This window comes from Lipophrys pholis (genome assembly GCF_963383615.2).
Source record: "Lipophrys pholis genome assembly, chromosome: 3".
Lineage (NCBI taxonomy): Eukaryota > Metazoa > Chordata > Actinopteri > Blenniiformes > Blenniidae > Lipophrys > Lipophrys pholis.
The window spans coordinates 1,585,645-1,599,963 of record NC_137627.1 but is presented as its reverse complement, the minus strand read 5'-3'; the positions used below and the strand labels follow the sequence as shown (position 1 = coordinate 1,599,963).

At 42.9% G+C, this 14,319-nt stretch overlaps 1 protein-coding gene across 1 annotated transcript; it reads right to left on the bottom strand.

Annotated features, from left to right (window-relative positions):
- Positions 1-3,414: 3,414 nt before the first annotated feature.
- On the bottom strand, positions 3,415-12,196 carry LOC308107577 (galactose-3-O-sulfotransferase 2-like). The gene is made up of 4 exons (XM_080459979.1): positions 11,962-12,196; positions 9,508-9,600; positions 5,780-6,299; positions 3,415-5,091 (listed from the first exon to the last, which is right to left on the bottom strand). The coding sequence occupies exons 1-4, from the start codon at positions 11,994-11,996 to the stop codon at positions 4,276-4,278; spliced, it is 1,464 nt and encodes a 487-aa protein (XP_080316105.1). The 5' UTR covers positions 11,997-12,196; the 3' UTR covers positions 3,415-4,275.
- Positions 12,197-14,319: the final 2,123 nt, after the last annotated feature.

Below are 14,319 nucleotides of genomic sequence, written 5' to 3'. Positions count from 1 at the left end.
GGATTTCAAAGTTCATTGATTCTGTTTTAAATTTGTTTAAAACTGGTGCAGAATATGTTTCTCGTGGCAACGTGTCGTCATGAAGCAGAATATGCATTTTAATTGTCTTGGAATCAGGAAAATTAGACCTGAAGTATCAACAGAAAGACTACCGGACATAAAAATGAGCAATGTTTGTAGCCGTAAATCAGCAGGACAGCTCTGCTGTTCTTCATTACTGGGTTTGGAAGCCCATAAAAATCTTCTCCAGGAGGCTGTCACTGCCTGTGAGCACCACTTTTTCCGGCTTCTTCTAAATGTTCTCAGCTGCATGTTTGATGGTAAACGACAATGCAAAGGGTATAGTTCTTTATGGCAGGCGGTGCTGCGCTGCTGTCCACATACCAGGAAGCAAAGCCTTACAAGTCGCCTTTAAAACGGCCTCCGCGTTGATTCTCTGTGGAATCAAGGTCTTATCTGAGGGAGGCCTGACTGAGCAGCGGAGCATTTGGTATCCACTGAACACAAACACCTTCAGCACTCTCTGCATTTAAAATAACACGATTCAAGGAGATTCTTCTTTTCTTTTCTTTTCTTTGTTTTTTTTAACAGATGTTAAATTTACGAGAAGATGTCAGCTATGGGTGCATTAATGCATCCGTATCCTAAAAAACACAAATATGGGCAAGACAACCCTTTACAACTGTCTGTATGTACTTTATTCAGATTAATGTTGTTGTTGGGTCTAAACCAAGAAATGGAGGGATTCAACCAGATGACACCACAAGACGTCTTTGGACTTTGGGGCATGGTACGGACAGCCAGGGTACCCAGAGAAAACTCTGACAGTCACAGGGAAAACATGCATAAACTCTATACAAACATGGATTAGAACCAAGAACCTTCCTGCTGTGAAAAGAGAACACCAACTACTGCTCTACTGTGCAATACCAATTAGATCAGGAGTGGGCATTCCTGGTCCTGGAGGACCGCAGTCCTGCACGGTTTCTATGTGTCCTCACATCAAGACAGCCGACAGCAATGATTGGCTCGTTATCAAACCTTCTGCAGAGCCTCATCATGACAGCTCAGATGTGTTTGAGCAAGGAGACATCGAAAACATGCAGGACCGCGGCCCTCCAGGACCAGGAATGCCCAGCCCTGAATTAGATATATGCTCTTTCTTCAGCGTCTCTTTGCATGTCACTAATCAGAAGGTCGAGGAAACAGCCGAACTCTTGGGATTTTTGCAGATGGGATTCAGATCAACACCATCAAGTCTGAATCTGTGGTACTCAAATCATAAAAGGTACCATGTCCTCTCCAGGTGGTGGTGGAGAGCCTGCCACCGGTGGACGGGTATCTTTTTGAGGCTTATTCACGAGTGATCAGATGATAAGATCCTCCTGTCACCTCCTATCAGATGTCTACCAGGCTGAGAGGAGATCCAGAGGTCAACCTGGGACCGGCAGGAGACATTACCGTATATCCTACAGTTGGTCTCGTGGTAGCTTGGGGTATCACCAGAATTGCTGAATGAAGTGTAATCGGACCGAAATGACTGGACTTCTTCAGCTCAGTACTGCCCCATGTTAAGAACAAGACTGGATACATGAATGGGGTCTGACTCACAGGGGACAGGACCAGGGAAACTCATACCAGCTGGATGTTTGAGCAAGTGGTGGCAGGAACAAGCAACCCTCTCTGTTCAGTGATTCGTCGGTTTCCCCAGTGAAGTTTGGGTCGTAGCTGGGGTTGTCGAAATTGATGCATCGAGGCGGAATAATCTATCATTGTGACTAATCTGATTAAAAATGTTAAACGCAATTAACCCATCTTGACTTACCGCGAGTGGTCAGTTGATGTGTTGAACAGAACCAACTCAATAGGGAACACACTGGACCTCTCAGTGGGAAACCTGAGTCCAAAATAACCAAGACAGAACAGTCGACTGACATTAAGCACCCTCTGCAGGAAGGAGTTTTCTTTTCACTGGAGCTCCTCCAACTTAAAATACCACATTATCATGACGAATACGTTCGTCTGGGATTCTGCTGACTGCTCTCTGGTACATCAGAACTTCTCCTCTTGAACAATGTCAAGTTAAATTGTCTTAGTCACTGGCCGATAACGGAGTAACAGGGCCACATTGATGGAGATAAATGTGTGTTTTGAAAAGTTTTAAAATGCTTTGACAGATGGATTGTTGTGTTGTTTGAAAATATACCTGATATACCTTTTGTTTTTACTAAACTCAGAATAAATGTAAATTCAAGGCCCAAAACACATACATTTTCTAAAAGGGACCAATGAAGCATCTGCTTGTATTTGTTTACAAGTATGTCAATAAAAGAGTCTTAATAGGTGCTCTCTGTTCACCAGCTGTTTAAAAGAACTATAGTGTTTTATCAGTGGAGGCTTCAATCAATCTGCTTTAAGACATCCCCTTCAAAAATCACTTGCTTCTCCACACATTGAAGAATTGGTGTTTATAGAAGAAGTGACGGACTTCAGCTCCTGAACATCGTTAGGTTGGCTCACCCACCGATGCCGGACTGTGTTCATGGAGGTCACACGCCTCCGGAGAAGACAGAACGCTCCTCACGAAACACAATAAACAAGCCGCTGCAGTCTGATCAACATTTCTGTCAAAAACCCCTGACACACTGCAGATGTGCTGATGCTCACAGCACACAGCACAGCATTCATCTCATGAACAAGCTGCACCTTTTGAGATTTGAATGGTTCAATTGGGTTAAAGATTGTAGGAGAAATAGTCCTAATAATAATAATCAATAAAGACACTAATATGGGAATACCTTCAGCATTAACACAACACGTGGATTTTCACTCTCCTAAGTTAATGGACAGTTCATGATTCTTACCACCACAACAAGATGACGTCCTTCGTCACAAGCGCAGGCCTTTTCCTCCTGAGCTGTTCATGTTAAATGTTCCTGTTTTGTTCACCTCCCGTTCTGTTGGTGCTGTTTTTGTTTTAAATCCACCGTCAATTAGATTCACTTTTCCACAACCAGCACAAACAGTCTTGGTGTGCGTACACCGAGGTGTCAGGGGGCTATTTTTAATAATGCAACTGCAGAGTCGGCATATTGTGACGCAGAGAAAAAGCAAACTAACCCAGATCTGTCAGATGAAGCTACAAGGAATAATCAACTTGTACTGTAGCAGTGTAAAACCAGGACATTTCCCAAAAAGCCTGATAAAACCTTATCATATTTATCAAATAGAATAGAAATTATATATCATGAATTAGATTTTTAGAAGCTCAATTTGTTAAAAACAAAAATATTACGGAAATGTGTTTTCAAACAGCCTACTGACGTGAAAGTAGTCCGGGGTCCAATAAGAAAGTAACTCTTGGCTTGTCGCATCACATGGATTTGATGAGAGAAATAAAACAGTCAACAGAATGACACCGGTGTGCTCCTTTAATGAACACCATCGGGATTACAAAGGCAAAATGTGATTTCCTGTGAGACACAGTAATGAATGCTGCCACACAAAGCCTTTTCCACACTCAATATTGTTCACCCAGACATTCCAGCTCTCACGGTAACAAGGTCTCTACGTACTGTTTCACAAAGTAATTGGCTCGGGTGAATGCTGTGAGGTTAATCTGTATTCTGCTTTAAACGGATGGGTTGTATGTGGGACAACAGTGTCTTTGTGGATATTTTGATTTCAGGACTTTATGTCAATACTGGAAGAGATTTCAGCTGTTGGACTCATTACTGCTTCAATGGAGGTTCAGAGAAGTCTGTTATTATCTATATACCAATCAGTGATTGGTATATAGATAATAATAGACTTTCGATTGATTGGCAATCACTAACAACAGAGTCATCTGGCCCTTTAGGCAATACAGGCTATTGCTAAGGGCACTGTCGCCACTAGAGGGCGCCACATAACCGGGGGGGAAAAAAACACCTTCAATGTAATTATCTTAAAACCAGTTATTACTATTAACTCTTGGAATGGAAAGGCTCACATTCATTCAAATATAGAACAACACTGTAATGGATTACTTTTACACTTTTTGTATCTTAATTTTGTAATGCTGGTCCATGTGATCTTTTACTCCCCTGAGCCTTTACTGCCATTTTCCCTCACCTGCTGTAATCACTACATCAGTTTTGGAGGAGATAGGTATTCTGTCTAATATATGGTAGTTTTAGGAATTCATTGACAGTAGAGTTCCAGAGTAATAGTTCGATTTATTTGATCTGACGGATGAGGTCTGTAAATTGTTAATGTCTTTTTGCTATTAGATGTTTAATGTCTTTTTGCTTTCTTTCTTCTTTTTTTGAATGACTCTTTTTCAAACTGCTTTACATACAAATGTTCATTGTACTGCAGTTCTGGCATTATCATTCTTTGGCATTTTTCTTTGGTTTGAATGTCTAAGTTGGGATTGAGGTTATAACCCTCAATCACCACTGCTCCATGGTGGATAGGCTTCACTGTCTTGTCTTTCACCTCCTTTTGCTCAACAGAATGTCCACCTTTCAGGCAGGTGCTTGTTAACTTGGCTCGGAGCTCCTTCAGTTGAGAAACCTCGAGCTTCATCTCCTCTTCCCCAACCAGACTTCTCACTTTGTTCCAGAAGGTGGTGTTAAAGTGTTGATAAATCCTCCAGTCTAAAATGTTCCATCTCTTGATTTTCTCAGCTGTTATACTAGAAACAGACGTAAGACTTTGTTTAGCGCGACTGTTAACCTTAAAGGAAACAACATCTTCCAGGGACCAGCAGAGGGCGTGCTTGAGCAAGATCATGGACTCATCAAAGTATTCAGTGATAAGAATCAGGTGGAAGTCCTTTTCTATGCCAGCAATCGCCTGGTTCACTATTGTCTCCAGGTCTGAGGTGTCAGCTGTGGCAGTGTTGTCATAGCCAAAGTCAAAAGCCAGGGTGTTGTGAGCAAAGTGGTCCTCTAAGTTATTCTGGCCATTGTCCAGGAAGTCATCCACGGATGTGAAATTACTAAAGTCTTCAAAGCCCTTGAAGAACATAAAAGCAGATTCCATCGAAGGCACAGGATGTCTCAGAATAGAAAAGTAGAAGGAATCTTCAGGCATCAGTTTTTTCACCTGCAGCAGAACATAACAAGAAAGAATTAATGTAAAATAATATCACTTTATGTCAAACACAATACACAACACTCTTTTTTTAGTGTCTTGCTGAGGGTTGTACCTTCAGTAAGACACGTTACCACACTGGCTCCTTTGATTAAGTGGCGTTTCACATTTGTGTGCATGAACATCACAGTAAAACAGGTTTACAGACACTTACAGTCGTTTTCATATTCAGGATGTCAATGTTGTACATCTCTGTCAGATTTATCATTTGGTATTGGGTCTGTTGCTTCAGCATTCGCTTTGGCCTTGATGTTAATAAGTGAGGGTATCTCAAAGTGAAACGTGTAGAAGTTGCTTGTTATTCATATTAGTACATGTATACCTCCGTGAATCAGCTGTTGCAGTGCACAAACATACTCCTCATATATGAGTGTGATCCCAATTTTTGTATTTAGATCACACGACAGTATTTTAATTTGAAGCAGACAAAAGTAACAGAAGAGACACATTCCTACATAATTCTTGTTTTTTTTCATAGTAACTGATAAAGAATGAAATACTAACTAATCAATTACTGATTTTTGGTGACGAGCACAGCAGTGATGTTTACACTGACACACAATCTGAACTAGTAATTCACAGTCAAACACTCACGGCGACAATAAAAGTTCATTTAGAATCATTTTGTGAAGAAGCTCACCTCAGATTTTCTGAACCTCATGTGGTTGCACAGAATGTCAAAATGTGTCAGGTCTTTCTTTTCGACAAAATCTGTGGTGAAATATTCCGGGTAAGACATCATGTGCTTTTTGTTTCGGGGCAAGGCGAAGGTCAGGTCCCTGTTGTCACCATACCGGTACAGGATGTTTTGGACAGTGCTGCTCCCTGTTTTGTGTGTCTTCAGAAAAACAATGTGAGATTTTGCTTGGCAGGATTTTGGGGGGTTTTGTTTCCCTCTTTCCAGAAGCCCGTCATTGGACAGATTTCCAGCTCCTTCATTCTGACTTTTGACCTCCAATAAGTCGTCTTCCAGCTGGACCCCCTGAACAGGAGGTGGATGATCTGTGGGCTGGTTTTCCTGTTGGGGTGTGAAGTTCTGCTGAAGCAGTGGAGGAGGAGGAGGACCGTCAATCTGAGGACGAGGCTCTTTGGTCTCTTCACCTGTCCTGAAGTATTTCACTGCAGTTCCCCCGTCGAGGGCAAAAAGCTTCCAAAGGGCACTGTAAGAGTAAATTAAGGTTTTTACTTTTAACACACAGTAAACATTATTCCTTACAGAAAGGTCTGTCACGTTAAATTGTTGTTTTGCAGAGATAAATTAATTCTTGAGGCCATAAGGAGCATGTCACTGTGACTTTCTGGGTGTGTGAGTTTAAGTGATTAATCACAACAGTATATAAGAAGGTTTCAAACCAGAGAAGGATCCAGAGACTATGAAACAATAACAGCAACCAAAGATAAATACACAGACTTACTGTTAAAGTTAATGCTAAACTTCCAATAATCAGGCGATGTAATCTTTTCCAAAGAGCCATTGATGGAATAGGAGGAGTAATTTCATCCTTTATTGAGCAAGGTATGTTAATTGAACTTCTCGTCCCTGTATTACAACGATTCTGTCCATCCCATAACCTGGCAGACCAGACGAGTGGAGATTTATTTAAGATCTACAAGCGATTAATAACATAGTTGTGCCAGCAACACCGATTGTTCCAGATACCAACACTGTTCTTGCTTCATTGCCTTCAAGTAACACGGGCTACACCGTCGTGGACTTGTGCTCGGTGTTCTTTTCTATTCCTTTACACCCAGATAGTCACTATCTGTCTGCGTTCACTTACAAGGGTAAGCAGTATACATGGGGAGGCTGGTACGGGGCTTTGTGGAGAGTCTGGGGGTGGGGGGGGGGGCGCAGTGGGAAAAGGTGATCTTGAAGACCTGCACCTCCCGGGAGGAAGCACTGTGTCACTCTTCAGGTGTAGAGGGAGCCAGCTCTTTCACGCCTTCCCTGGATTGGCCGTGGGAGAAGGTGAAGTTTGGACTCGGCTCAAAGTCTCTGTTATAAACAATCTGAAGACCTTTGTACTGTTTTATACTGAGAAATCTTTATATTATGTTGAGTGAGGTATTCACAGCTGGCCTCGGATCTCCTCGGTTTATTATGGTTTATTATGCCAACTGTCAGTTTATTATGGCCTGCTCTTGTTCCTTCCTGTTGATCAGTCTCCGACACTAGAGGAGGAGGTGTATTGTTTATCTTAACACCGGCTCCCCCGTACGACGAGAGCAAATGTCCCCCGGACAGGTAAACCAACGTGGCTCCAAGGCTTTTGGGAAGTGTGGAAATCAGGCGTTCTGGGGAGAGAGGGGACTTAAGGAAGGGCTGGAGGAGGCATGGGGCAGTCCGTGTCTGCATGACTGTCAGGAGGCCTCCAGCGGTTTGTTTGAATAAACTCCTTTGCATCAAGTCAATGTCTGTTCTTCATTCATCCTTCTGAACCTGAGCATCCTTCTGAACCTGAGCATCCCGGGGAAGCAAAGGAACCTCTTCTACACCCTCCATAATACTGAGAGTGAAAATGCATCAGTAAAGTACCAGTAATAACAGAAAAGTATAATCAAAGCAGCAGTTGCTCTCCAGGTGTGTGTGTTGTCATGGAGATTACTCCAGGTGTGTGTGTGTGTGTGTTGTCATGGAGATTACTCCTGGTGTGTGTGTGTGTTGTCATGGAGATTACTCCAGGTGTGTGTGTGTGTGTTGTCATGGAGATTACTCCAGGTGTGTGTGTGTGTGTGTTGTCATGGAGATTACTCCTGGTGTGTGTGTGTGTTGTCATGGAGATTACTCCAGGTGTGTGTGTGTGTGTGTTGTCATGGAGATTACTCCAGGTGTGTGTGTGTGTGTTGTCATGGAGATTACTCCTGGTGTGTGTGTGTGTTGTCATGGAGATTACTCCTGGTGTGTGTGTGTGTTGTCATGGAGATTACTCCTGGTGTGTGTGTGTGTGTTGTCATGGAGATTACTCCAGGTGTGTGTGTGTGTTGTCATGGAGACAAGGTGGCGCTCACAGACAGCTGACGGTGAGAGAGCCGGGTCCTAACGGATCATCGATGGCCGGAACGAATCAGTGTGGTCAGAGAACAGATTGACTGATTCTAAAATAAAAGTTAAACTGAGAGCATCATTGGATTCTCGCAGAATTATTGTTAACTGTTCAGGTCTGTAGACTCCCCCACATTGGACACGTGACTTGAGACAGTTTTGGTTTTCACCCCGCCAAAAAAATCTCCCCCAAAAATGAATGTCGGGTCAATGGGGGATAGAAATGCCACTTGCTTCTAACAAATGTATTATTAGAGAGAACGCAGACAGAGTGACTCCTCATTTGAAGACTTGTAGCTACATTATGATGTATAACGTGGTAAGATTGATAGGAAATGTGGGCGGAGCCTAAGCAGATACTCTCTCCCACTCTAGTTAACCCGTTTCCACTCTCACACATGCAATACACACTCATTGTGAATTCCACAAGTGGCTAAAAATGTGGAAAAAAAACCTACAAGTTCCCAGGTTGAAATTGGTAGAAGATTACAAAAAAGTTGTTTCACACCCGAGTACTGGACCAATGTGTTTTAAAAATTTAAATTAAGTCTCTAGGTGTGAGTATGGTTCCGGAAACGATTAACTGATAAATGACATAACATGCTGTTCCCAAATTTTTCACATGTTCTTGTATTCTTTATGTGTACGTGCTCCTAATGACGCAGGCGAGGTAACACACCGTTGGAAGCACGTACATCACTGAAGAAATATGTGAAGATTGAAATATACTGGTTCCTATGATAGTAATCTTTGTGCCTTGCAAAGTATAGAAACATTTATAAGAATACATTTTTTTTAAAAAGGGACCTTTGCTCTGCTTCATGGTTTTTCTCGGACTAAAACAATACAGAAGACCGACTCAAATACTCAATAATGCACGTATTGTAAAATGAATAAAGTGAAAGTAAAATGAAATGAGACCCCGAATGAATGAGAACCTCTGAAAACGAAAAGCTTTCAGGGTTTTTTTTTTCAATCTGATCAAATCTGAAGATGTGAAGGAAATGATCAATAAGACTAATTCTGACTTGCGCCCAGTCAAACGAGGGAGACGGGGGAGACGTTACATCCTCTTTTGTGGCGTCAAACCCCGTTGATTATGAGGGAGAACCAGCGAACTCCACGCAGACAGGCTCGGCAGGGATTTGAACCCAGGCCTGCGAGGCGAGAGCGCGACACCACTGCTCCACCATCAAACCAAAAGTTCTCTACAAAAACATATTTTTGTGTTTATTCTACTTCCCAGGTGTGTGTCGGATTAAAATGTCTTACAAATGGATCAAATGAAGTTCGTGAACAGACAGTGGGTGGTGATGTGACGTCACCTGGCAGGCTGGACGCGGAGGGTCTGCATGGTGATGCAGACCACCAGCAAGACGAGGAAGATGCACAGAGAGCGCCACCGCCGCTGCAGACACCTACAGACATAAAAGAAATAAAATAGAAAAACCCTCCCCACTAAGTTTAAAGCCAAGTGTGGGAGAATAAACACCACCATCTGACGAAGCACAAATAGTGAGTCATATTTAGTGCGCTTGTTTCTCAATAACACAGAGACCATTCAGATATTTATTTAATCTACAAATGCTGAAGTATTTGTGAATCTTAGGTTTCATTATGAGAGATATGATTACTGTGGAATGATTACTGTACTGTGTGGGAGGTTAACCCTTTATAGTCACTCACTGAAATGTCTGTGGAATTTATATTTTTACCGTAAGTTGTTGTAAAACAATAATTCAATAATTCAATAGTGTGTTAAAATCAACAAACAAAGCTGTTGTTTAGGACAAATTCTTTAACAACCTTGGACTCTCGACGGGAGAGAGAGACCCATTTAATGTTCTGCCTGGCATAACAGTAATATTTGCACTTTAAATAATGTATATTGTGACACTGGTTTGCACCTTTCAAGATATTAGAGACAGGTATCACTTGCCTGCACACTCTATCTCCAGATTAGGTTGTCTTTACAGGGACATGGTGCCCGGGTGCCACAGTCATTACCAGTACAGCACCTGCACTATATAAAGCCTTCCTATTATAATTATAATGAAGTGACAGATCTTGGAGGTGTGATTGTCCCCGTTGGGAAGTGTTATGGAGGCTCCCCGCAACCGCAAGCATAAGCAGATCCACTTTAACCACATACACAGAATATATTGGAACTCTTGTTGTATTAAGTTGACAACTGTTTCCTTGTGTGCTCTTTGCTCTTTGAAAGCCTCTGGTCCTGTTTTGCATATGATGTGGACCTGCCCTCCAGTCTCACAGTTCTGGTCGAAGGTGCCAGCCAAGAGTCCAGTCCTCTTCACAATATACACACACCACTGTTCTCCCATCCACTCCAATAACCTGGTCTTCAAATGATGGACAATGATGAGACCCACTGCAGAGGGGCGATCCAGCACCTGACCCAAAGCTGTTCAGACAACAACCTCCTGCTGAAGGAGGTCCAGGAAGACAGTGTGGTCCACTCCTCATACAGGGGGAGGCAGCGGAGTTCCGGGGTTTCCCCCACCTGACCTGGTCCTTGAAAACATCGTCTCTGTTGGGCTTTCTTCATCAGTTTCTTCCTCAGGAGGCTCCAAACTCCTCACAAACCTTTACAGAGCCACAGTAGAAAGCATCATTTGTCTGGGTGCTCCAGTGTGGCGCGGGAGATGTCCAGCACAGGACAGGAAAGACTTGGCCCAGGTGCTCAGAACAGCCCAGGGAATTGAGGGATGTCCCCCACCTGACCTGGACCTGGTTTACACCAGTCAAGTCAAGAGGAGGACGTGACGCAATGAAAAAAGAAAAGAAAAGAAATTGTCACCACAGCTGGACTCAAACTAAAACTTCATGACAGACGAGACGCCTTTATCCACTGGACCAGCAGCACTCTAAGTTCTATTCATTCTTACAATGATTTTGAAAGCGTGTCACTTATATATGACATATATATGACTTATATATGAGCTTAAAAAAGCATTGTGTGAACCGATGTTATCTCGTGCACACTGTTGGTCTAGTCAAATACTTTCTTAAGCTTGTCATGTCTCAGTGACATGCCAACAAACACCTTCTCAGGACTGAACCCGTCAGGAATGTGATGGATAGCAGCCGGTCCTGGAAGACGTGAGGGTTCAGGTCCAGGTGTGGTCAGAATTCTTTCTTTTCTTTTCTTTTTTAGTGCGTCACGTCATCCAGAGGTCTTGCTTGGATGTTCATATGACGTCCAGTCAAGACGTCCATGCAATGTCCAGGAAAGACAGACAGAAAATATGTTCATTCTGGTTCCCTGAAGATCTTCTGGAGGACTGGAAGTGACGTCTTATAGACGTGATCTGGACTGTTGCTCAGTGTGAAAAGCCATCCCCTCCCGCTGCTGACCAACACACACACACACACACACACACACACACACACACACACACACACACACACACACACACACACACACACACACACACACACACACACACACACACACACACACACACACACACACACACACACAAGTCCTCCTTCAGACACGAGCAAACACACAGTATACTAAGTATACAGGTGACCTTCTGATTTCTACCTCGCACAACCTGGACAATGTACTGTGTTTGCACCAAATCTGCATATTTGTGTATTGTATTTAAGTATTTTGAATGTACATAGTATCTGAGTTGATTGGGTTTTTCGAAAGCCAGAATATCCTACTGCAATTTCGTTGTGCGTGTGGAAGCGCAGGCGTACAATAGATACAGTCAAAGGACAATAAAATGGTTGTGAATGGATGGACTCACGACGCTGCAGAGGGAAGTTGGTCCAGAGCAGACATCTTCCTGTAGAGACCTTCAGCTCCACGTCCACCAGCCTGCAGACTCCTGCTCACGTCTGTCTGTCCTGATCTGCAGGTGTACCAGTGTGTGTGTGTGTGTGTGTGTGTGTGTGTGTGTGTGTGTGTGTGTGTGTGTGTGTGTGTGTGTGTGTGTGTGTGTGTGTGTATGTGTGTGTGTGTGTGTGTGTGTGTGTGTGTGTGTGTGTGTGTGGACTCCTCCCCCTGAGCGGCCCTCTCTCCTCAGGTGCTCCCTGACTGAGCGCCACTCCCAATCAAACCTCTCACCTGAATTCCTGTCACAGTCGACCTTATGACCATCATATATAGATCGACTGATTAATCTATAGTTTGCAGGTTAGATTCCCCCTGCGGACAGGACACCACTGTGGCTCCCTGAGTGCCTTAATGTGGCAAACAGCTCTGGGGAAATGTGGAAAAAGAGACTTTCCCCAGGAGGAATAATGAAGTATTCTCACTTGGTTTCTTTTTCAAATATTGTTTAACACTACAAACTACAAACCGTATATGAAGATTTCAATGAACTAAGAAATACAAATTCAATCATCTCTGTTGGCGTGTGTACAAATATACTAATGTGAACATTTTCTCCTTCTTTGCCCATAACACTTCTTTTTCTATTGTTTTGCCGCTCTCTCTTCTTTGCATATTTAGTTTTCTCATTTTATATAATTGATTCGCATCACATCTCATAGTTTCTGATTTTACAGGTCGATGAATCCATTTCAGCCGCTTCTTGTTTGGCTGCCTTTTGTTGTACAAGTTCTTTTGTCGCCTGTCATTAAAAAGCACCAACACTTTAAATGAAAGTTGACCAAATACATATATATATACACATATATATATATTTCTTTCTTCTACAGAACAGCATTGACAATAAAACTAGAGAAATAAGCTCAGGATTGACATTGAAACATTTGGCAGCGTTTCAATTGATTTTGTCATTAAAATGTGGTTTACATCTTGTATTACCTCGTCATTTGAAAGTGCCTTCAAGTATTTATGAAGTATATTTGGCAAAATGTCCAGCTTTGAATTCTTAAAACCCCGAATCTCCCCCGAAACGGGAAACTGGAAAAACATCCCGAATGGAAAATTCCAGCGTTTTTTTTATGTTCTGTGGTTTCATGAATGTAAAGAATCTGGGTTTACCTGTCTTCCATGCCCCCCCCCCCCCCCCCCCCCCCCCCCCAACACACACACACACACACACACACACACACACACACTATTCACTGTTCAAGTCCCACTGATTATCTGACCTGCTCCGAGGCTACCTCTTAAATCTAGATTTAAACATTAACGAAACTACGGAACAGTATTAGGGCCACTGAAGAAAAAAAGAAATTCTGAGGCAAAAAAAAAAAAGCAACCTTCGTGCATTTCAGAAAAGAAACTGAATAATAATAATAATAATAATAATAATAATAATAATAATAATAATAATAATACTATTGTTATACTGATGAAATGGGGGCCCTGAAGAACTGAAATAATTCCACACTCATTAATGCAATAACTTGCAATTAAATATTTTGGAGTGCTGAATTGATCTGAACTTGAAATATAACCAGTGCCCAGTGGGATGACACTCCCATAGTCAAAGCTCTTTGACATCAACCCCCAGCGCGTTTGGCTGTTTGGGTTGATCGACCCCACCGCCTGGGCGATCTGCAGCAGCCAGTGGCGCCTGCAGGAGGACACTCCTTCACTAATCCCTGACAGTCCGTGGGCTTTATAGGATTATAGCAATAATAATAATGGCTTGGATTTATAAAGCGCGTCCAGAGACCCTGGTTCATCCACACCAGCCCCTCCAGTGATGCTAAGCTACGCTGTAGCCACAGCTGCCCTGGGGCTGCTGATGGAGGCCTGGCTACCATTGTGCACCAACAGCCCCTCTGACCATTCATACAAGGCAATGTGGGTAAAGTGCCTTGCCCAAGGACACAGCGACTATTGGGATTTGAACCGCCAACCCTCCGGTTATTGGACGACCGACTCTACCACCGATCCACGACCACCCCCACATTAAAGTTGCTTCACAGGCTCCTCACATCGCCTCCAGACAGAAAAGGAAGAAGACGATTCAGCGTAAAATGAGATTGGAAGCTGGACCATTACTGACAAATCGTGTGTTCACGATTGGAACGGCAGTGACAGACTTTAGCCTGTGAATTCAGAGAAAAACGGCAAAAAGATCAAAATAAGTAAATAAAAATTAAAAATCCTGACATTGCAGCAGAAGGTCCGACGGGGAAAAGTGGTGCAGCGCTGGAAGAATGCCAAAACTTGTGTGCATGTG

Coding starts and splice junctions, on each gene's coding strand:
- LOC308107577 (XM_080459979.1), bottom strand. CDS start 11,996: ATGTCTGCTCTGGACCAACTTCCCTCTGCAGCGTC. Junction 9,601..11,961: donor CAACTTCCCTCTGCAGCGTC/GTGAGTCCATCC, acceptor TTATGTCTGTAG/GTGTCTGCAGCGGCGGTGGC. Junction 6,300..9,507: donor CTCCGCGTCCAGCCTGCCAG/GTGACGTCACAT, acceptor TTACTCTTACAG/TGCCCTTTGGAAGCTTTTTG.